General features: G+C 36.4%; 1 protein-coding gene across 5 annotated transcripts in view; it reads left to right on the top strand.

Annotated features, from left to right (window-relative positions):
* FYB1 (FYN binding protein 1) overlaps window positions 1-21527 on the top strand; it is a 53237-nt gene extending 31710 nt beyond the window's left edge. For 3 of the 5 annotated variants that reach the window (XM_051772352.1, XM_051772353.1, XM_051772351.1), the window contains exons 4-19: window positions 802-851; window positions 1983-2002; window positions 2864-2910; window positions 3972-4089; window positions 6204-6360; window positions 7380-7524; window positions 10368-10396; window positions 11539-11611; window positions 12157-12297; window positions 12978-13009; window positions 14068-14134; window positions 15438-15543; window positions 15807-15969; window positions 19565-19598; window positions 20785-20816; window positions 20930-21527. In XM_051772352.1, the coding sequence (XP_051628312.1) occupies window positions 802-851; window positions 1983-2002; window positions 2864-2910; window positions 3972-4089; window positions 6204-6360; window positions 7380-7524; window positions 10368-10396; window positions 11539-11611; window positions 12157-12297; window positions 12978-13009; window positions 14068-14134; window positions 15438-15543; window positions 15807-15969; window positions 19565-19598; window positions 20785-20816; window positions 20930-20958 (1243 nt within the window). In that variant the 3' untranslated portion in view covers window positions 20959-21527. Of the gene's footprint in view, window positions 1-801; window positions 852-1982; window positions 2003-2863; window positions 2911-3971; window positions 4090-6203; window positions 6361-7379; window positions 7525-10367; window positions 10397-11538; window positions 11612-12156; window positions 12298-12977; window positions 13010-14067; window positions 14135-15437; window positions 15544-15806; window positions 15970-19564; window positions 19599-20784; window positions 20817-20929 lie in introns of those variants that run through there. The other 2 variants (XM_051772354.1, XM_051772355.1) reach the window with 2 other exon arrangements.
* The last annotated feature ends 2870 nt before the right edge of the window (window positions 21528-24397 follow it).

Below are 24397 nucleotides of genomic sequence, written 5' to 3'. Positions count from 1 at the left end.
TACCTCCAGATGGCCCTTCTGGTCTTCCATTCCTGTATGCTCTCTGGGGTCTCCCCTCCACTGAAAACTTGTGCCTGGGTGCTGACACTTGTGCTTTCACCTGTCTCTGTGCTTTTGCTATGAGGCCAATTTTAGAACATCCCATTCTGCTTCAAAGTCCATTCTTTGATTACCCTTCTTGGATGATCACTATCAGCCCTAACTCTCTTTCAGCTGTTACAAGACATATTAAAGTTAAAAGTCCCTGATATTACTAGTTATATTCTCAATCAGTTGGACAGCACTTTTAAATCTAACATCAGAGACCTTTTACTTGGCCTAACCTTACACTACTGCTTCTCTTGTCCCTTGTTTAGACTTAAAGCCCTACAAGTCAAGGAGTAGTCTCAGAACTATATTTAACATTGATCAAAAGTCTCACGTTATGCTTGTGTATTGTGTAAGAAGCCTGCACCTGCAAGGATAGTTTAAAAGCCCAACATATTTTTTCATTCAGTCAGCCCATCTCCTGACTATATTTTTCATACCATACTCATCTTTATGGTATCTGAGTGCCTTTGGCTTATTTTGATCTTTTATTCTCAAGATCAAGGTGTCCCCATCTGAAACACCAAGCCACAATCAGGAAGAATAATTTAAAGAATCTTGTTTCTACTAAGTAGGATATAGAGCTCAATAGACTGTCCAGCCATTGTACAAAATAGATGGAAAAAGTAGCAGGACAATGGTGGATGAAAATATAAATATAAAATATAAGACCGCCTTCATAGGTTTCACGTGTCCACTTTTTCATACTTACAGAAATCCAGAAAATGAAGAAAATTATGATGACGTGGAATTTGTTTCGCAGGGTAAGATGCATACATTTTAATCAGTGGCAACTATGAGAAGCTGCAAGAAAGTTGTATTTATAAGATAAGCAAAAGAATATTATTTTCTATGTGTGATTTGTGTAATTTATTATACTAGTTCTGTAGTTTCATGAGTGAAGATGGTTGTCTCATAACACTAACTGTTCTACTGTTCTATGATTAATATGACAGACTTTCAGGAACTGCTTTAAATAACTTCCCTCTTACCTCCCTCCCTCCCTCCTTTCTTTTTTTTTCATTAGAAAAATGCTAGGACTGTAAATTACCAGATTTTTTAAATCTGAACCAAAATGAATGCTGTTCTTTCAGAGCTGAAGTTGTGTGGTCTGGTGAAGGAGGCACTGGCTTATACTTGCTAAAAAAAAATAAAAATTGTTGACTGTGCTTTTAATGTTGCTTTGTGGTCTGCCTCAATTAGAGGCAGTGAGCCACTGTGTTGTACCAGGAGCAGCAGAGAAGCAGATTGTGACATAAAAAATTTCAATCTGCCTTCTGATCTCTCTTTGGGGGGACTCAGTCTGTACCAGGCACAGTGTGCATCATTTAGTGTGCTGGCCATCCCTGACGGACAGCAATGCAGACTGTGGAGCTGAAACCGAGCTTGTCTAACCTAACTCCCTGCAGACTAAGGAGGAAGCAGGAAAGTCACAGAGCTTCTTCTTCTGCAGCCCAGGGCAGACACTGCCTTAGCCAAAGGGCCTTTGGCCTCCTTATTCAGCTGTGGGGCTGGTGCAAAAAAGTTCTTTGAGATCTGTTTGGATTTCTTAGGTTTTTAACCATGACTTTCTCATATAAATATGCATTTTTGTAAACAAATAGTATAGGTAAATTTTTCAATGTCACTAAAGAATCTTTAAAACAAATTTTCCACTTTTAAAACACAGAGTTAAATATGCTGTTTGTAGATATTTTTATTTTAGAGTGTACTATAAAACCACTTTGGAAGAATTCTGATTTTTGCATTCATTACCTCATTAAAAACCTGGAGTCTGCACATACTTCTGATTAATATCACTTGTATTATTAGCAGTTTAAAACAGTTAATGCTACAATTAATTGTTTTGTGTACAAGAAAAAATAAATACCCAGTTTTTGTTTTTCCTCCCATAGGTCATGGAAGTACACAGGGGGTAAGTGCTATCCTCCAAGATAAACCTATCATTTTTAGCAAAAAACTACCAAATTTATTAAAACCCCTTAAATGAATTAGAAAATTAATTGCAGAAATGATCCAGTATATTGACAGTAAGTTGTAGAAGCACTTACTTATTGTGAAGGACAGAAATAAATTCAGGTAAGCAGAATAAACCAGAACTAATTTTCAAAGCTGACTAGACAGCAAAAATTGATTAAAAAAAAAAAAAAAAAAAAAAAAGGCAAAAGTACACGTTCTAATAACACTGACATTTCATTTCACTACAATTTTCCAGAAACAAGGATCCTGCTGCATTCTAGTAAGAGAATATTTCAGTTAGTATTTCAGTTAAGCACAGTTTTATATTGGTATGCTTAAATACCTGGTTATAGGAAGACTAAAACTGTCTCTTGGACCCTAATCTTAGCCCCATTTAGATCATTAACATTCCAGTTTAAATAGTGCAAACTCTGCCACATTCATCATAGCAGTGCAACCATCAGCATGGATGCAGATTTTTCAGGACTAATGTTGCGATTAAAATGTCCCCTTAGGATTAAGTAGTGTGCTGGTGTGATTCTAACAATCCAGGACTTCATAGTTGTGGTATTGTAAAAACAAAGGTGGGGAAAAAAGAATAGTGGGATTGTATAATGTAGTAACTTGTTTTGGGAAGATTAAAGGAATTTGTGTTTGCATATTGCTATAAATGTATTTTATATAGTTTATGTGAAGCTTACGTAGCAGGCTCAGTTTCTTCATATCTTTCCAATTGTACTTAGACCATTTAAAACTGATTTTGTTTGTTTGTTTGTGTTTTGTTGTTTTGTTTGTTTGTTTGTTTTTTGTTTTGTAGGGCCAAAAAAGTGATGTAGAGATGTATGAAGATATAAATGACATCAGGTAGCAATTTTAAACTCTATAACCTATTGTATCTTTATTACTGTCTTTGTTAACAAAGATATTTCATCTGGCACAAAAGTGTCATTCCACTGCAGTCCCTGCCAGGGATTATTGTGTTCATTTTCACCTAAAGAAAGTCCAGTTGTTCTAAGGTTCTTTTCTAGTTAGATCTGCCATGCCTCGTGCTGGAAAAACTCCTGTAATTAACTGATGTTGTTACTGTGATTGAGGTAACAGAAGACTGATTTCTGATCTGAGGAACATGTCTGAACCACTTCTTGGAATTACAGTCTAGTTCTCTAAAAAATAAGCTCAGCTCAAGATACTATGGTACCAGATAGATTTTTGTTGTGGTTGTTTTTCTTGCTTTTCAGATAAATTGTCTCAGAACTCCTGTGGGAGGCTGGATTGACAGTTTTCATTGCCTGAGTACACTAGCGAGAATACAAGTTCTCTTATTCTTCTTCCATTTAGACCTTTACTTTGAGGACTCTTTTGCCCTGGTAATATCTAAATGTATGGCGTTTGCTGTATTACAATAGCCAATTCCCTTCAAATAAGTAGTAGATGTAGAATACTTCAGATTTAGAAGGACTTTCAGCAAAAATTTTTTGGTGAATTCCCTTTGCAAATAAGTGATATTAATACATGTTTTATAACCCAAGCAAATGATCTTCATTCTTCATTTTTTTTTAGTATAATTTAAGCATATCAGCTTATCAAAACTATCCTAAAAAAGGAATGAAACTGCTACCAGTTTCCAAGCTTGTTCAACACAATTGGGTCAGGGACATTTAGATACACACATGTAGAGCTGGTATTTTACCTCCAGGTAGCCTTTCCTGGTGTGCTGTCCCCTTAAGGACAGCCACTTTAAATTATATATGTAGTAAAGGATTCCTTACTCTATTTGTTGCAGCTTCACTAGAGTTTAGAATCCATAGCTTTGATTTCACTTGGAGAAGTCTTTTTTTATCACATGTAATTTTTTATCAACCTTGAGTAAGGAAGCTCTAGGGAAGATTTGCTTCACACATTCATTCCTGGCAATGCACTTTCAGATCATCAAGGGAAAAAGAGAAGAAGCAGAACAAAGAAGATAAGAGAAGAATGGAACAAGAGAAAAAAGAACAAAAGGAAAAAGAAAAGAAAGAACTGGAATTAAGGAAGAAGTTCAAAGTAAGCTTTTTGTTTTGTAATCTGGCCAAAAACACGTAAGAAGGATTATTTAGCAGTGTCAAGTTCAAAATACACTTCTCATCTAGTTACAAAATTATTTGTTATGGTAGGTAGTTCAAACACCTGAATAAATTCTGAATAAAGTTTTAAACTACCCTTTTATGTTGGGCATATACTTGACTTCAAGCTCCCCACTGATGGCAAGGACTTTGTTCAGTGCCTTTACAGTTTTCCTTAAATTACCTTCACAACTTCTTTCCATGTTAAAAAACAAAAAAAAAAAAACCAAAAATACAAAAAAAAACCCAAAACCAAAAACAAACAAAAAAACCAAGCAAAAAAAAAAAAAATTTGTTTTCACTTTTCTGTTTCTAATGATTTGCATCATTAGAATAGCACCAAAAGTCTTTAATAAAAGTGGGAATTGTATCCCGTATACTTAGTGTTACTTGCTTTGCTGTAGTCAGATACAAAAGTATCTAGCCCTTGAGAGATTTCATAATTGCAACATATTGCCCTTGCACTTGGCATACAGGTATCTAAACGGATATACAGCTTAAGTGGGGAGGAAGTGAATAGGGCATGTGTAGGGGAGCTAAAGTCTGTGTCTCAGGCTAAATCATGAGGCAGTTCTTTCTGTTATTAAATAATATTTATATATCTGGTGGTCAGCATGCTCCCACAGTTTGCAAATCAGCCAGCCAGTTTCTCTAAACTAATATCTGTTCACAATGCTCCACTGTGCTGCTTTCAGTGTCATTGTACATAGTGGGCAGCTTTGTTTTATTTCCTATTATGTTCAGTACACAGTAAAGCCATAGTGATTGTCTCACACTGAGGCCTTGGTCAGCTGTGGAGAGACTGGCATGACTTGATAAGCAAATATTAAAGAACCACTTAGTTAATAATAGTGGATTAACCACTCCTGTGAAGTGTAGGTATTAGTGCACAGAATGCTTTTAGCTTGCAGACTGTTGTCCTACAGCCATTAAGGAATGTTATTATATTTAAATAAATTTTAGTTGGTATTTTTTTTCACATTTATTCGCCACCTATACACCTATATTCCTGACCTATTCTCTAATTGGCAAGAGCACTGTGCCTCTGAAAGGTCATATATATCTTAAAGTAACAAATACTACAATCCAAAATGGTTTCTCCATAATGTAAAGATCCCACAGAGCAAATCCTAAACTCCAGTAAACAGTGTGATCATCTCTTGTGAGTATTTGCAATATCATTTATAGAAAAGAATTGTAAACACAGAGGATTATGTGACAGACTCTTTAATGTTAATGAATTTTATTCATGTGATTTGTATCAGCAATAGTGTGGCCAGCAGGACCACAGCAGCGATTGTCCATTTGTACTTGGTACTGGTGAGGCTGCACCTTGAATCCTGTGTCTGGTTTTGGGCCCCTTGCTACAAGACAGACATTGCTGTGCTGGAGAGAGTCCAGAGAAAGGCAATGGAGCTGGTGCAGGGTCTGGAACACAAGTTCTATGAGGAACAGCTGCAGAAGCCTGAGGTACTCAGCTCAGAGAAAAGGAGGTTCAGGGGAGATCTTATTACTCCAAACAAATACCTGAAAGGAGGTTGTGAGGGGTAGATTGGTCTCTTCTCCCACATAACAAGGATTAGGACAAGAGGAAGTAGCCCCAAGTTGTGCTGGGGGATATTTAGTTTGGATATTTCTTCCATTGAGCTCAGTGATCTCAGAGGTCTTTTCCGACATAAAAGATTCTGTTTTGGTGAGTGGTTCTGCTGGAAATACATGGAGATGTGCACTGGAATTAAATATGTCTGTTTTGTAAACTCATGAAAGGCTCCATAGTTAGTTCGTTGGTTTTAGTTTTTGTATTTTTGTGATTTTGCCAATCAGTTCAACTGGTCTACTTCCATGCTGTTCCCCTCTCTTTTAATCTCTGATTATTAATTTAAACTAGGTAGTTGTGGTGGCAGAAAGCCTTTCTGTTTATTTGCCTAGGCCACTTTAATGTCAATGAAACAAGTAATCATCATAACTGTTATTTTTTCTTTCATTCTGAATGTCTGGGAGAAAAAACCTCCATTTTCCACATCTGTGATTTATTTTGTTCCTTCTTTTCTGCAGTTAATGAGACCCATTGAAGTTATTCATCAGGCACGAGCTTGTGTTGACTACAAAGGGGGGAAGAATGAACTGACTGTCAAAGAGGGGGATAAGATTGAAATCATTCGCCTCACAGACAACCCAGAAGGAAAGTGGCTGGGCAGGATAGGAGAATGCTGTGAGTTCTGTTTCTCCCTTGTGCTCCTGAATGTTTTCACTGTATGACAGCAAACAGGTGAGCATTACACCAAAGAGTAGCCTTACTAAGGCTGAGTCACTGGCCACCATAGTAAGTAATTACCACAGTTTGCCCTCCTGTGCCCAGCTAGCATGAAAGGTTTAGTTCATATTATGAAGGTATTGCAAAACATGATGTAACATTTATAGGCACTAAAATAAGTCAGGTACAATATGCTGGAACCTTCGTTGACACACTGAGAAGCAATTCCCTGTCAGCTTTCAAATAGCATCAGAACTGGGCACTCTGCAAGTAACAAGGATCGCATTTTTTCCTGTCTTTCTCTTAATCATAACATTGGTGTTCCTAAAATAGAAATAGAGACTATAAGGACCAGTTCTAAGTCTTTATCTTGTTTCAACTCCTACGGAAATTTTCTAACTGATTTTTAGTTTTTATTTTGTCTGAAATCCAAGATGTTTTTCTAATTGTATAAATATCATCAGTGGATCTGTGAGTGTGATAAAGGGGTTGATGATCTGGCTCCTGGGTTATAAAAGACTGATCCGTTAAATCAATCAAAATTATTAAAAACACTTGCATGATTTTTAAGAGGACTGTCTAAAATTCCCCTCAGGAGATACAGAGTTCCTCATCTTAGGCCAACTGTTCTGATGACCTAAAATATGCGCAAGACTGCAGTGGTTCCAAGGTTAGCTGAGAAATGGAGTCTGCCTCATGATTCCAGGAGTCTGCAGTCCAGAAAATTCTGAGCTAGCACCTGAGAAGCAAATAGGGGTGAAGTTAACTTGACACCACCTGAGGAAGGCTTAGTGGGGAGACAGATCTGAGATTTGTATTTGTGTTGATGGAGAGTCAAGCTTAGGCTGCTTGGAATGAGACACTTTGAAAGTTTTCAAAACTCATTAAAAAAATTTCAGTTCTGAACCTTCTGTTAAACTCATCCCTTTACCATGACCTTTTAAAACTGTCTCTGCCTAATGATTTCATTCATTTAGATGGATACATTAAAACAACCATGGTAGAGATTGATTATGACTCTTTAAAAAGAAAGCAACGAGCACCTACTGGAGTCAATGTGGAATTTTCAGAGTGTGACATGGAAGTGTATGATGATGTTGGAGAGCAGGAGAGCTTGATGAGGTATGTATAAGGAATACATGGAAAGAAAAAAGTAATTCATCCCAGTCAGCCTAGCCAGGGGAAGTTTCACAACAACAAAGCCAACTCTTGTCATGGAACAGTCATTTGTATAAGAAACATGTAAGTTGGTTAGAGGAGCATAAATGAATTCTGTAATCCATTATCTGTAAGCTCCCATATTCAGGAGGAATTCATACTATTGGAAGAGGACCTACACTATTGCAGTCCAAAACAGAACAAAATGCAAATCATACAGGATTACAAATCATATGCAGGAAGTGCAGTTCTCTTCACTCCCTCTCTTCTCTCATCCTGTCTTTTGAAGTCATGTAGTCCCTTTTCTAACATGAAAAAATAAAAGACTCTAAAAGCAATTCACTGCAGGAGGGAACTCCTGATCACCCCCATTGCTTTCATGAGCCTCAGTGTGAGTCCATAAGTCTTCTTTTGAAGGGAAGGGACTTCTGGAATCAAGTTTAAGATGGCCCTTCAGGAAAGAGTGTGGCTAATGAGTTTAATCCTGAAAACAAGGCCTCTCAAGTTCCATGAGATGGGTATGAGCTTTTTTTGACTTTTTTGACTTCACCAGAAGCTTCTTCTCTATGGAACGGTCTCACACTAATTTGCAATGCAGTGCTCCACTGCATACTCTCTACTTCAATATGTCATCTTTTTCATGTCAAACAGATCTGCAGTTAAGATCTTCTTCGTACATTTCTCTAAGTGCCACCTCCAGCAGCAGATCAGATTTGCAGGCTGGGAAATATCCTAGTGACCTTGTGACAGGAGTCAAGGCTATCACACAACCTAGCATGACAGTGGTACCCTCCATTACCAGGCCTCACATAAAAGCCTGCTTCTGAAATGTGATGCAACAAACTAGTGCTCAATCTCCACTATGTGTCCAGATGTGCAGGAACACATAGCCTGGGACAAGGTATCTGCATACAGCTGCAAAGAATTTCCATATGTAGGACAACCATCTTGAAACAGCCATTACCCCTGCTTTCACTGCTTCCCATGAGGCTTCCTAACTTTGTAGGCCTACATAGAATAAAAGGACTGAAGCTGGCTGCCTGCTGAGTGCAGCTGATCCTCAGTTGATAGAACATTCCCACTGAGCTCCAGAAACAGCACTTGGAAAAGTCTGCTTTCAGGCTGACATTCTTAAGCAACAAATCTGATACTTCGCCAGCTTGCTCCATATCAGTTTTCCTCCCTGCACATTGGCCTCATGGCTTCGTGACCTAGCGAGGAGACTTGAGTTAGTTGTTTTACATTTTAGGTAATCTCAGCAATAGTTACTTTATTGCAAAAGTATCTTTGGCCAATCCTTCTCACTATGGCAAGAATCACAATTAACCATCTCAATGCAAGGTATTTAGAAAATCTGTTGAATGTAAAAGCAAACAATAATACTGACACTGTTGTGTACTAAAATAATAGTGTATTCCAAGGAACTTGGAAGGATGAATGATTTGCTCAGATTCATTAAATCTTTTAAGCTGTATTTTGACATTTTTATCTTCTCTGGTGATTAATAGCATTCTGTTAAGTTCTTGAGCATGAATTATTGGAAGGTCTGACATACATCAACATGTTTTGAAACCACTGTAAGAATACCATTCTAAAAAAAATCTCTTGACCAAATAGTATTAGCTCATTATCAGCAGTATTGCTAATATTCGAAAATTAATAAGTGATCACGGCTGTCGTATTTCAGGAGTTCTTGGCGCAAAAGTTTGACAGATAACTTGGTTCGATGTATGGTTTTAAGTAAGACTCTAACTTGGAAGTAATCTCAGCTACTGTGAACCTCTCAGGGTTTTTTCAACTACTATTAGAACACTGGGCTAACACAGAAACTTTGAAATGTTAGAAACATGCAGTTAGAGGTTTAAATTGTACCCAATGAAAGCTAGTTGAGCAATAAATTAATTTGTTTAACATTTCATTTCAAGAAGATCCCTCATAGGGAACAAATCTAAAGGGTCTGGATGCACTCTGTAGTGTTCAGTTGGATTATATTTTTATTCCCATCAAGTTAGACTACATGACCCCCTGAGGTCACTTCCAACATAAATTATCATATGACCCAAAGGCATATTTTGTACTTTAGTTTAAAGATATGAACAAGAATATAAAATATATTCTAAATATAGTAAATCATTATAGCTGTAGACATCAATTTGCATTTCGTTGAAAATGACACTTCATTGGAAATTGCTAACAATTGCTAACAATTAGGACCCAATATTCTGCTTATATGAAAAAGTGCACCTTCACTGGCTTGAAATATCTGCACTGATTTGTGAAAATAAAGAATTTGCTTCACAGCTTTACTTATAAAATACTAAGGATCGTACTGATAACCCTCTTATTCCCCTTTCAATTCCTTTGAGCGATGTATTAAAGCACTCTTTTATGATTTGTAACTAATTACTTCCCAGAAAAAAAAAAAAATGAAGCATTTTTCCTGCTTTACCAGAATCTACTAAGAGTTAATTTTTCTTCATCTAGGCCCTAGTTCATGTCTGAACTAGATTACACATTTTCTTTGGCATTAGTAAGAATACAAACTACTTATTTGACTGTAAGAAATTGATGTGAGTGTGGTGAAAGCAGACAGAAAGGAAGAGCTGGCACATTTAGTTATTCCCCACATAGAAAACACAAGCATGTGTCTGAGCTTCCAGTGCAGAACTGGTAATGTTCAGCTGACATGAACATGAGTGCCGAAAGTTTTAGAATTAATAACTGAAAAAGGGATGGGTGATCATGATGTTTTCTTTTACTCAAGGATGACTGCTCTTCTCTAAAATGTCTTTTGTTTGCTTTTCCAGCCTAGGTTCTGACAATAGTGGAACTGGAAGTAAGTTCTACATAAACATTTTGGGGGAGTTGTTAGTGTGTATTTTTTACAGCTTCCAGATAATGCACTAATTACCCATAAGCATATTAAATGTTTGCTAACGGGCAACAAACAAGGAAGTATAGTAGCCAAATTACCTTCCCCACCACTTAACAGGAACTTGAGTGAGATAGAAGTTTTGTCTTCAGATACTGTGAATCACTAGCAAGACAGATGACCAAACTTGGGTTTTGTGTGTGTGTGGAGGTAAATCATCCCACAAAACAGCACAGATATAGCTGTCAAAATACTAAGATGAGCAAGGGTTTCTGCGCTGGAGAATTCTGGTTCTGAAAAAGCCAGTAATACTACCAAATAAAGCTGCATTTTGCTAACAGAGTTAAGGGCAACTTCAGTTACAGTAATACACTGGAGTCCCAGATGCAGGAGCTCCACGCTTTAAGAACACACATTCAAACCCGGTTTCCCCTTTGGTAGCCTATATATTTATATAGCATTCTCTGCTGATCACAAGAGCACAGCTCATCTTCTCAGCTTAGAGTTTAGATACTGGTCATGGCAGAAGCATCCCCTGGCAGTACTGAATGGAGCTGCTGCCAGCTAAGTACAGATTTCAGTGATTGCTCTGACCGATGGCTGGAATTGCACATGCAAACTGAGCTAACTCTGCACTGAAGGAGGTGGGGCCCAAAGGTCAAAACTGAGGCCAAAATGGGGAGCTTACGTTGCACTTATCTCTGACTTCCATGGATGAAGACAAGATGTCCCTTACTAAGAGTATTGGTCTGGCATCTTCAGTTATCACTTGAGTCACACATAAAAATTTAAAAGTCATCCTAGTGTCTGGGCCGAATCAGCCATTTAGAATTTCATTGACTACAGTGTAGAAGCATACGTATTCAGTATCCATGCTCTTGTGATGGGTAGTGCCACATTAAAATTCTGTGGATGGCATTCCCAACTGAGATAAGTCTAAATCACTGTTTTAATAAACAGACTGTGCTGGTTTACAGAAATATTCCATTTACAAGGATATTACCTAAACTGCATACATGTCTAATATAGTCAAGAGGCCTGTAATGAATACCCTATTCTGCAGCATTAAATATATTTGCATTAATTCATTGTTTCATCTGTTAAAGATGTGTTCCCACCTCTTCCTCCTTCTAATCAAGATATTTACGATGAAATTGATGATGGAGATCCCATAGCAAGGTAAGGTTTTATATAATTTAAATAATTTTCTACTTTAACAGAATGTTTTCAGGTTTTAGTATTTTTTAATTAGACGTAATAATTAGCAAGTATTAGGATGATCAGCAAGTGGTTATATATCAGTATGAATTAGTGAAGCTAAACTAAAACAGTTCTTCTGTCTTTGGAGAAATTTTGTTCTGTAATTAATTTTAGTAAGTCAGCAAAAGCAGTTGCAATCATGAAAATCTCCAAATCCCCAAGTAGACAGAATAGGTCTGAAATGAAAATAACAAACTAAATGGCTAGCTAGCTGAGTAACAGCATGAAAACAGTAAGCCACTAGATTAATATATATACTATGAATATATCTCAGTATCTACAAGTAACATAACGTACATATTTCTAGTTTAGCATTTTACCATTTGGGTAAGTGACCTCACTTCATGGTATATATACATTGTTGGCATTAATGATAATTATGTGCATTAATGAAGAATTTAAACTGGGCCTTTTAAAAAGAACATTACATTTGACATTGTGATAATCGCATGCATACTCCAAAGGTCTGTATCACAGGATGAAGATAAGAATGGTATCTGGTCCTGGGGAATCTTGAAGAGGCTAAAGGTCAAAGATGACAAAAAGAAAAGTATACGAGAAAAAACAACCAAAGTCAATGAGGCAGAAGATAATGGAAATTTATTGTAAGAGTCTGCCAGGAAATCACAGTGCACATTAACTAATTCTAATAAAGCATTGATCATATGCTACTAACATGTCCTCACAGCAGCCTAATGAATCATGCATAAAATTGCAGCTCAGGATGATACTTTTCTGCAAAAACACTGAGCTTTCTTTTCACCTGCATAATTATTCTCTTAACAAGCCATATTTTTTGCAAAAGTCTGGTAACTAAAATATGCCAAATTTTCTTTTCAGTGAAGAGCACCAAAATAATCCATCATCTTTGTGCCACTCTGGTGATGCAAATTTGCTGTGTCCTCAGTTAAAATGTACTTTGCTTACCAGTACAATGTACCTGAGATAAACTGGTAAATCTAGACCCATTAATCCAAATTTTAGGAATAATATTCCAAACAGAAAAATGCAAAGATTGTCTTCTACTCATCTTACCTAGAGGTTAGATCAGCAACTGCTGCTTTTACCACCTGCCTCAGTCATTCAGTTCTGAAAAAGTTTACTTTGATTCAGTGGTAAAAATACATTTAGTCCCGAAGCATTGGTGGTGTCGGTGGCACCTCAAAATTTCTGGAGATTATTTGGAGCCCTGGTGTCGCAATTTTTTAGATTATTTAGGTTACAAAAAAAGCCTATGAATATGCTATAAATACTTAATAAGCTTTCTTTCACCTCCCCTCCCCAGCACATCTTCTTCAACAAAGCTGCCTGGAAAAGGTAATTAATGGTCTATTGTTCAGTCTCTCTATTGATTCCTGATCCTTTTTTTCTGTATACATTGCTCTGTATCATTCTAGTCACAAAAATACATCCAAGGAAGGAAACAGGATTTCCTATTGCTTACCCAGTTCTAGTAAACAAATTTCAAATATTGTGACTGATTGGCTACAGACAAGGAGATACATATACATTGCAAGCTCTCTAGAAAACAATTTAATACATTTAATGTGATTTTTCTATCTGAGATTTACACTAGTTCATTTTATTGGAACTTGATTTGAACAGATACACTTGGAAAGAAGCACTCAGTAAAAGACTTCAAAAGTAAAAAGAGGTGCTTGCTGTTACTTTTATCACTTGCAGTATCCCTGTAAAATAATATATAACTCATAACCATTGGCTCAGCCATGGAATAAAAAGCAACTTCTTCCAATTTTTGAGGCTGTTTCTAGAACTGAGTTCTAAACCTTTTATAACCTACTGATTTCTCTAGGCATTGATTTGATGAGTTAAAGAATTGCTTCCTCTCTACAAATACACTGAATGTGGTTCAAAGAATATTCCTGGGCTAAGATTTTTTTCGCTTCTTTGATGTTGCAATATGACCTAAAAACTAACATACACGTGATTCATATCCACTTTTAAGCAATGTTGTATTGACAAGAGTGCTCTACAAGTCCTTGAATATATGTTAAAATCAAATTCCAAAAATACATTTTGATGCACTATAGTGGGACATGGATTAATTAAAGTGAAGATTAAAGGCTATTGCATTAGCCATCATGTGCTAAAACTTGCTTAAACTTCAGAAGATTAAAATTTCAGTGACTACTGGCTATTGCTATTAAAGAGTCTTAATTTGAAAAGATTGGGTGGTGTCGCACAGTAGATTGTGCTAAACAGAGAATCCACAGTTACTATAGACAGTAAATGGCTACAGTACTTGCCTTATTTTCTTGTCAACTTCAGTAAAATACCATAGACTGTAACACAGTGTATTCACTTCTTAAGTTTCACATAATAACATTTCATTCTCCTAAACACTATTATTTCAGATTGTGGAGAGGATGTGTATGATGATGTGGATTCTTCGGACTTCCCTCCACCGCCGCTTGATGATACGTAAGTGGAAATATTATGATTAGAAATCTAATACATTGAGAGACATTTTTAAAGTATTTACTAGAGACAGACTGCTGTTAATGTCTGCTTTACTTAGTGTTGTCAGGTTTTGTAGTTCTCAAAAACTAAATGGCAGTTGAATGCTCTTTCCTCCATTTCAGATTGGAACAATAATTAGACCATAGAAAAAGTAAGAGGTAGAAATGGATGCATGGCTTAAAGGTACTTTTCAACGTAGATTCTCTGCACATAGTTCTTCTTCTATCAAAATTTGGGGACTGTTAGGATACATACTTGATCTCAGCTGCTCCAGTATTTTGAGAGAAAAGGAGACAGGGCTCTGTGTTATAAGTATGAAACACATCTGGAGGTGTAAAGTTCAGCTAGGAAGACTTTTATCCTGGATCAGAAAATTATGGTCATCTCTGGAGCATAGACGTGTTATGAGCACAGATGCATCTGTGATGGTGACTGCAAAATGATGCATTCTGGTGTCACTTACTCCACTCAGGTGGAGCAACAGAGTGGACTATGATAATCTAGTCTGGAGACGTTAAAACAGAGAGAACTCTTAGGCCTGTGTATCCAAAGGAAAATATGTGGCCGTTCTAAACTAAGTCTAGATTAGTTCACATACACACACACACAAACACTCATCACTAATGAAACTGTCATCCACAACTCCTACAGAGATCAGCAAGGAACAAAAAGGAGAATGAGACTTTACAGTCCCAGATACAGCATCAGAAAGGACAGTTAGGGCATGAAACACTTCCATGATTCTTGGCAGAAGTCAACACTATCAGGGATGTGGAAAAAAACCAACAGAACCTGAAATGGGTTATGTAATGCAGATTCTCTGGTGCAGCAAGGTTTTTTATGGCCATATAGGACTAACATATGTAAGGCTAAGATGTTCCAGCTGCCTCCACAGTGAGATACACTGTTATTCAGCTTACTGCCAAAAGATACACAGACTTCATAAAAATTGCTCCTTGCTGAGAAATTCTAAAGTGCTGTAGCAGACAGATATTTAAATACTCAATACTTAAATACTCAATACCTCAATATTCGCTTATGTGATAGATACATTAACATCAGAGAAAAACACAAAAGACAACTCCAGCTTTTTATTAATTTTGAAATAAAATCTGTATTGTATTACCTGCACTAGTTTTACAGAGCAACAAAAACATGATGAAGCCACATGAAGGAAAATGCATTTTCATCAAAATTATCGGAAAGCTTTCCAATACCTCAGATGTGTTGCTGATTTGGTTTTGTCTGTAACCTCTTGCTTTAGTTCATCAAAAGTAGCAAGCTTTGGAAAAAGGAAATCGGATGAAAAAGATGTACAAAAGCATGAACAGATGGAAAGAAAAGAGAAAGAATTCCGGAAAAAATTCAAAGTAAGTTTTGTTCAAAGTAAGTTTTTTTTCACAAAATATAAAAACTAAAATATCTATATGGCATGCTCTCATTTGTGTCCCTTAATCCTTTGAAAGATGAGGTATTACTACTTGTAATAATAGTGGTCTGAGCATCTGCAAGCATGGGCCCATACTACATAGCATATACAAATATTTGCCTAATTTTAGAAAATTTAGTAAAAAATGCATGAGCACAAGCTGTACATTAATGATTTTTAACCAGCATTTTTCTTTTTTTTCAGTTTGTAGGTAAAATAAAAGTTCTTTTTTCTACTACTGCGGTTCAGAATTTGCCTAAAAAAAGATGGGGATCTAAAGAATTACATATTAAACCGGGAGAGTCTCTTGATATTATAGAAAGTACGGATGACACCAAGGTCCTGTGCCGCAATGAAAAAGGAGAATGTAAGTTTTATGAAACAACTGCAGCACATATCAAATTATCAAAGAATGATTGAGTTGGAATATGTGAAAACTCTCTTCCACAACATATCCAAGTAGAATCTAGTACTTGTCTTTTACCTTGTCTGGTAGTTGACAAGAGGCAGATTGTTTTTATTTCATTACCATGTTTTAAGAGCAGCTTGCCTTAAAAGGAACTAAAACACTCCAAGGAGCAAGATATACGAATATGAGAAAAATAGACAACTTGATTACAGAAATTTTGCTTTGCATCAACTAGGATCAGCAGATGTTTCTGTTGCTTCTGTCTTTCCCTCTTTGCCAAAACGAGTATAGCTATGATACCCCACAGTGGCTAGTAAAGTCCTCACTGTACCTTTGGATAGCACTTCCTCATTGATTGCAGCCAAGAGAAAATCAGTAACAATATTCTTACTTTTGGTTGCAAGAGATGCAGTTTAATCTTTTCAACAGGCTGGGGGGAATATTGCTTAGTAGTCTTCCACCTAGCCTCTAGCTGATCCAAGGCATATGTCCTTGTTGGCATGTCTGCTTGTTCTGGGAGCTGCATGAAGCCTTCCAGTGTTTCTTTGAAACCTCTGGCTATGGTTTGCATTGGCAGAAGTTTTTGCATTTTTGAAGAATTCCGGACCATCTCCTGATGGTTTCGATTTCTTAAGTTACAATACTTTTCAAATCTCCTAACAAAAATTCATTTTGTGCTGGAACAGCCTAGGTTCAAAGTATCCTTTGAACAAGTAGCATTTTCTCACTCATTTTTACTTTTTACTTCTGACCTATGTAGAACAGAGTCCAATGCTATAAACCTCTGAAGGGGATTCAAGCACTTTCCTGATATTTTTTTCCCCTCTATACTCAACTCTTACAGTCTGGAGTACAGCCTTCTTCCTGGCAGGCCTGCAGGGTGAGGAAGAATTTCTTGCATAACACACATATGTTTTTCAAAATATGGATTTCACTAGTAAAGCCACTTCCCAAAAAAACAGCTTTCAAAGCTCCATTTTTTGAATCAAGCTAATAACAAAGTAGAAAGTAGTTCATGTTGACTGTTTTCCTCTCGTAGTCTCAAAGCCTTTCAAATAATGACAGGAGCTACTGCTTTGCTATGCATAAAAGAGCAAAACAAATAAAAATATCCTCCCTGGAAACCTCTGAAGAGATCTCTGTCAATTTCCACATTAGTTAGTGAAGTTTGAATTCTACTTCAGTAAATGCATGACAGTTTTGGTTATTTGCTGTGATTGATCAAGTTCCTCAGATCTTAAAGCTATGATTTTACCTTCAGAAGGCCAGATAGACTGAAAATCAGCAATTAGAGATGACTTTGTTACTTTCTTGCACGAGTTCTTTGATTTAATCATTAACTTCTGAAGCACTTCCATAGCTTCAAGCCTCTTCCAACAGTTAAAAAAAATTACAAATTATACTGTAATGTGTTTACACCTTTTCAAGCAAGGGCTGGTGATCTTAGGAACACATTCTGCTATCACTTATTTTGTTATTAAATTATTTGAAATGTCAAAAGTGAAACAAAGAACCGATTTTCATTTACCCTTTTAAATTCCTTCTTAGTCTGAACACATACATCTTTAAATACACAAAAACTTTTAATTCAGGTTCATAGATTTTGCTTAAACATTAGGATATAAATGGATTTCATTGCCTGAAAGTTTTTGTCCTCTCTGAGCTTCCTTTATGATGCAAATGACCAGCTGGCACGATGTGTCATAGCTTTCAGTGGTGCGAAGTAATTAACACAGAGTGTGCTGACCTGCTGGCTTGTTCCCTATTTGGAAGCCCTATAAAAATTAATGAATTAGTTAGAAACTGAAACTTTGGACATATAGCTTGGGATTAGTAACTCTGAAAGGCTGTGAGATCAGCAGGAGCTGTATTTCTCACCTATTTGAGGGCCAGGGACCATCAAAACTTAGATTGTGCTTTACCATGATCTAAGCACAGTCACATGCACATGACTTGCAAGCACACTGGGTTTGTATGCCATGATGGTGAGTGAAGAAGCTTTACTTTGGTGTATTTCAGAAGATTAGAATGATTTAGCCAAATCATTTTAAATTATTCCCTGGAGACTTCAGAAGTAATGGAAACTATTGGACTGTCCTACAGAGAACTTTAAAAAGACGACATCTTTAAAAAAAAAAAAATTAATCCATTTCCATTACTTTATCCCAGATAATAAAATCTGGGGAAGGACAACCAGGCTAAAAAAATCCTGATTAGACAGAGCTTCCTCAATGGGTTCCAGCTGGCATTCAACCTGAGACAATATTCAGGTGACTGAAAACCTGGAGCACTGGATTCTTTGACTTTTGAAGATTACTTGCAGCTCAACAGCTTTAGTAGGAAACTGTTATAAACGAATTTATGTATGTATCAAATCTTCATGACACCAAAGATAGAAATCAGGCAAATCAAGCAAATTGTATCTTATATGGCAGCAATCAAATATTAAAAGCACAGAACTGTTTTTTAATTCATGTAATTGTTAAGTCTTAAACAGTAGCTAATGTAGGTAAGCGTAAAATAAAATATTATCACGCAAAATTAATGCCTTTTCAGGCAACTTCAGCTCTAGCACAAGACAGAAGTTTTCTTTTAAAATCCCATGTTTGTAAATGTATTATGGCCTTTACAGATCAAATCACTAATCCACTATATATAGCATATTCTAGAAAAAAACCCCTTATGTACTTTGAGATTTATATAACATCTGATATCAATCTATTTTAAGATGGAAATATGCCAAGTTAAAGTGAATTATACAAATGTTTGTTTATGAAGAAAAACTGCTTATTATTGTGTTCTAAGAGGAGCTTGCCTTAAAAAAACCCACAAACAAAAAACTGTTGTTAAATAAAAGTTTTTCATTACTACTTGCAGGATTATTTGGGGTATTAGTCTTTTTTGATAGCTTTTCCAATTTTCCATATAGGAAGCATAGGATATTCTTATGTATTAAAACACTTGCCAGTTAAAGACTCTAATAACTTATCAGCTTTTGGGAACAGTTCTAGCTTATTGTATCTGACATGCATTTACAAGGCATGGTTCCCCCTACTAGTATATTTACAGATCTTAGAAAGGACAATTTCAGATAGAATAGAATTAGGGCTTGGACATAAAAAAGCCTTAAAAAAAATATGAGATTATGTAGCTGGACATCACTGTGTATTTAAAAAAAAGAAAAAAAAATACTTCCATGTCTTGTGTATCAGAAAAGAAAAATTATTGTGAAGGAGGAAACAAGATAAACAACATTTTATGAATATGTAAAGTATCCAGAACAGTAGACACCTAACTGGTCTCACAGCTACTACAGTATTCTGATTTCCTGTCTAAGACACCGTGTTATACTAAACAGGCAAATAAGAATAACTAAAACACTGGATATAGTAAAAGCTTCATCAAGTATGTGTCCATTTTACATTGTTATCCATCTATTATGTTTTTCTGTCTGAAGTATATAAAAGAGAAATAAGGCATTTCACTAGTGCTAGCAACAGAAGTAATGAGTATTTAAATTTAACTTTAATGCATATATATTTTACTTTTACAGATGGCTATGTCTTGAGAAGCAATTTAATTCAAAAGTAAGTACAAAGTGATTTTTTTGAAAAAATTGTTATAACAGTCAATTTTTTTCTAAACTCTCTGTTAAAAAAAAATGAAATGTAATTATTTTAGTCTGTCATTCTAGTCTGGAAAATTGAGTTATTTTTATGAAGTTATAATTTCTCAAGAATTAATCACATGCATCCACGCTGGAAATTTGCCAGGGCCTCTTTCCTTATTGTATAACCATAAACTCTGATTAAACCATGAAAAATTATATAAATTAAGTATTATTAGTATTAGAATCTATTAATGAACTGCAAGTTAATGTGATTAGGTGTATTGATGTCCTTTTCAAATGTTTAACTAAAATCAATCAAATTTTCTTTAGGTTTAATTTTATTTCAGTCTTATGAGGATTGAGCAGATTTGGCCCAGTGTTGCTCCAAATAATTGCATGGAGTTCAGTATTTCAGTTCTACTCCAAAACTCTTGTCAGACAAAGCCTTTCCATTTCCTTCAACAAGCTCTATATGAGACACTTAAATATCAAATCAGATGTCCCATTTATAATTGTCACATTTAGAATGTAGAGGCATCCAAATACTTACACACACATTTGAATTTTTAACATATATATATAAATATATATGTGTTTTTATATATACACAAAGCCTTATTGTCTTCCATGGGCTTCTTCACATATCTAAGTGAAATATTTTGAAAATTCCTGTTCATGAAGCATGTATCTTTTACAGACATTACCTAAATTCATTACCTAAAAAGAAACACCTCCAAAATTATGGAATTGCCAAGTACAGAAACAAAAAGAATTTCAAGGGCATACTGGGTTTTTTTATTCCTTATTTCTGGTGTTCATTTAGAAAAACCAAGGAAGTACTTCATTTTTTTAAGGAAATACCTCTATGAGAATAGCTGCTTAAAAATTTAATTGAAAAATCCCACTCTTTTAAAAAAGCCAGCCTTTCATATTAAAAAGAAATATATCCAGGTCAACCCTTTGCTGAAAATCCTCTAACCTGACCATCCTGCTAAACACTGTTCTATCACCACAAAGGTTGCACTTTCATAATTAGCAAATTAATTACTTGATAGCTTGTCTGTACCATACTACTACTCTATTTCATATCTGCATGCAAACAGTAATTTATATCTGATGTCTCGATATTTAAATGTATGGTTTTTCTTTTTTTTAACTTACAGCGAAGGAGAGATTTATGACAGTGTTGCTGAGGGTATGTTGAACATTTCAAACAATACAGTAGCTACATTCAATTACAATTAATAACTTTCTCCTTGAGTCAAAATACACAATACTAATATTTTTTGCATTTTTTTTCCATTTCAGACATCTATGATAATGACTCAGATGCATGATTCTGTTCAACTAATGACTTAAATGAAGATCACCTCTAGTTTGGACTCCTACTTGTGGAAGCTCAATTACAAATTAATTGGTTACACACCTGTAAATGAAGAATTAACTTTTCTTAGGAGTTCAGCCTTTTGTCCTCCATTGCTTTAAAATACATTACATTGCTATTTATCTGAGCCATTAAAATTCCCTTTATTGATGTTTTAAATACAATCAAATACAATTCGAATACATCTCAGAGGAGGGATATGGGGATATTAAAAAAAAAATAACTGTGGAGATAATAGCCTAAAAACTACTTTTTTACTGTATTTAAAATTACTGATAAAATAGTGAAAAGCTGTACACAAACTTTACTTTCTCCCTTTATATTTGCTATTTAACCAGCATCTAGACATAAAAAACTAGTGGTATTGTAAGTGTTTTCTTTTATTTTACCAATGCCATTCACTGGATGCATTTTTTTCTCTCTTCTGAAATTCTTTTGAATAAAAGCATACTTTCTGACGAGAAATGTGTGTACACAATCTTCTGTCATGTAGAGCAACAGTAGCTGCACAGTAACTTCTGAAAATTACCACTGAGCAGCTTACAGAATGAAAATCAACATTCTTATTGCTGTAAAGGCAGCACGAATACAACATGGTATTTGTCAATAATTGCTATCCAGAAAGTGAAATGTAAGCAGAAAATCTGTCAGATAGGAAAATCTATACTTAGGTAGTCTATATTCTAAGGGTTTCTCACCTGTAATTCATTCTATTTTCTTTTAAAAGTCATAAAGAAAGAAAAGAAAAGCTGTTCATGTGATATTTTTCCTTCTCCAAATTCAGTCTATCATTCTGGTGTATTTGGCTGTGCCTGCTAAAACATTCAGCAGTGAAAACATCAAAATATTGACATAAAAATTAGGCTTCAGCATGAACACCCCAGTTAAGGTAAACAGAGCTGGTGTTGTATCTCTATGCTGTCCCAGTAAACAGGTTAAGCAAAACCAAAACTGGGAAAGCAAAAAAGAATTCTCTAATTCAGTAGCTTTATAGCATTTCTCTGCTGTTACCACAGGCTCTGGATTGCAGGAATGCAGCTGATCTCCTGCACGTTCCTGTGTAAGAGGTTTATATTCTCAACCCACATAATTGCAGATCCCCTGGCTACTCCTCCTACAGCAGTAACAAAACCTTCCTCTATGTGTGATCCTTTTGCATAATCTGTCTCAGCTGTAAAGATCAGTACTTTAGTAAGGGGGAGGAAATTCAGTGGAGGAACACAGATTCTCTGTATGATTTAGATTACCCCTTACCACTACATTATTTTATAACAGACACAGGTGTAAGCACGTGTGCATATGCATGTGTGCCTCAGTGTGTTTGAGTATATATTATGTCAAATAAGACAACTTCTGAGGAGACTAACAGACCCATGAAAGGGTACCCTTATGGCTTCTGTTCAGCAGCCCCAGACCATCCTACATGGAAAAGCTTTTGCATGTAGTGTGAAGAACTCAAATGGTAGGAGAGGCAATAAACATGCTTGTATTTGCAGAGCCTCAGTTCTGACTCCTTCTGTGGATTCATCGTTAATTGCGTGCCCAGTCTATAATTACATGATGGCTCAGTACTTTTTTCCACAGGATCCCTGCCTCATTTAGTGCATGGGCTGGATGAAAGCTAACAGAAAGGGCAGTTGTTCAGCCCTGCTCATTCAGTTTCTGGCCACTCCTTTATTTAGTGCAAATCTTCCCAAGCTTACGCTGCACCCAGAATTATTAGTTTCTCATGGCATTCATCACAATGGTATCTCAGATTCCCATGAATAGGAATGGATCTATCTTGTGAGAGGAAAACATTTTATCCCATTCTAACATTTGAAAGGAAGGCATGAACAGAGAACAATTTGTGGCAGATGTCCATTAATCCTGGATATAAAACCAAACTGCTAAAGCTAAATTAATTAATTTTTTGTACTTTCCTAGATTAGGACTTTCACTATTTTATCTTCCTTTTCTTTGCCTCTACTTGTGGTTAAACACAGAAGAGAGAAAACACCTTGTATTTTAAAAGCTTGCAAAATTTGTATTATAAATATACCACAAAATCACAGAATTTCCTGAGCTGTAATGGACCCACAAGGATCATCAAAGTCCAACTCCTAGCCCTGCACAGGACAGGCCTAACAATCTCACCAAATGCCTGAGAGCATTGTCCAAAAGCTTTTTGAACTCCATCAGGCTTGGTACTGTGACCACCTCCCTGGGGAGCCTGTTCCAGTGCCCAACCACCTTTTGGGTGAAGTATCTAATCTAAACCTCCTCTGACACAACTTCAGGCCATTTCCTTGGGTCCTGTCACTAGTCAAAACAGTGCCTACCCCTTCTGAGGAAGTTGTAGACTGTGACTGGTCCCCCCTCAGACTCCTCTTCTGCTGGCTGAACAGACCAAGTGCCCTCAGATGCTCCTCAAGGCCCTTCACCATCTTAATTGTCCTCCTTTGGACACTCTCTAGGAGTTTAATGTCTTTTTACACATTGTGGTGCTCCAGACTGCACACAATATTTCAGGTGCGGCCACCACAGCGCAGAGCAGAGCGGGACAATCCCCTCTCTTGACTGGCTGGCAATGCTTTGCCTGATGCCCCCCAGGACATGGTTGGCCCTCCTGGCTGCCAGGGCACCAATGACTCATATTCAACTTGCCATCGACCAGGTCCCCCAGGTCCCTTTCCACAGGGCTGCTTTCCATTGTTCCTCAGTCTATACACGCAACCAGGGTTGCCCCATCCCAGGTGCAGAATCCAGACCTTGCCCTTGTAAAAAATCATAAGGTTGATGATTGTCCATCTCTCTAATCTAATTTGTTGACGTGTCTCTGCAGGGCCTCCCTGCCTTTGAGATAATCAACAGTTCTCAGTTTTGTATTATCTGCAAACTTATTTAGTGTCCCTTTGAGCCCTGCATAGAAGTTGTTTACAACAATGTTAAAGAGCACATGGCCTAAGATGGGGCCCTGCAGAACCCCTCTAGTGACCAGTCACGAGCAGGATTTTACTCCAGGCACTACAATGCTTTGTGCCTGACCTGTGAGCCAGCTGCTCACCTGTCATGTGCCAGCTGTATGCTGGACATTTTGTCCTGAAGGATACTATGAGAGTCACCATCAAAATCTTTTCTGAAATCCAAAAAGATTAAATTAACAGCCTTTACTTGATCAACAAGGTGGGTTACCTTGTCATAAAAGGAAATCAGATTTGAACCATGTTTACAGTAATAAAAAGAAGGGTAGATAGGAAATACCAATTAAAATGTAATGTAAATAATAGGTTAGATTATGTTCTGAAACCTTATAAAAAGTGGGAACTAATTCTAGAATTAAATGGTCCATGTTATTACCTCCACTTACATGATTTGCTGTCTCCCACCTTCCATGTTGACAGCTAGCTTTT

The sequence above is a fragment of the Manacus candei genome, unplaced genomic scaffold (assembly GCF_025592945.1).
Source record: "Manacus candei isolate 608988 ecotype Guabito, Panama unplaced genomic scaffold, ASM2559294v1 h1tg000152l, whole genome shotgun sequence".
Lineage (NCBI taxonomy): Eukaryota > Metazoa > Chordata > Aves > Passeriformes > Pipridae > Manacus > Manacus candei.
The sequence above is the reverse complement of the archived record's forward strand: the minus strand, read 5'-3'. Positions and strand labels throughout refer to the sequence as shown.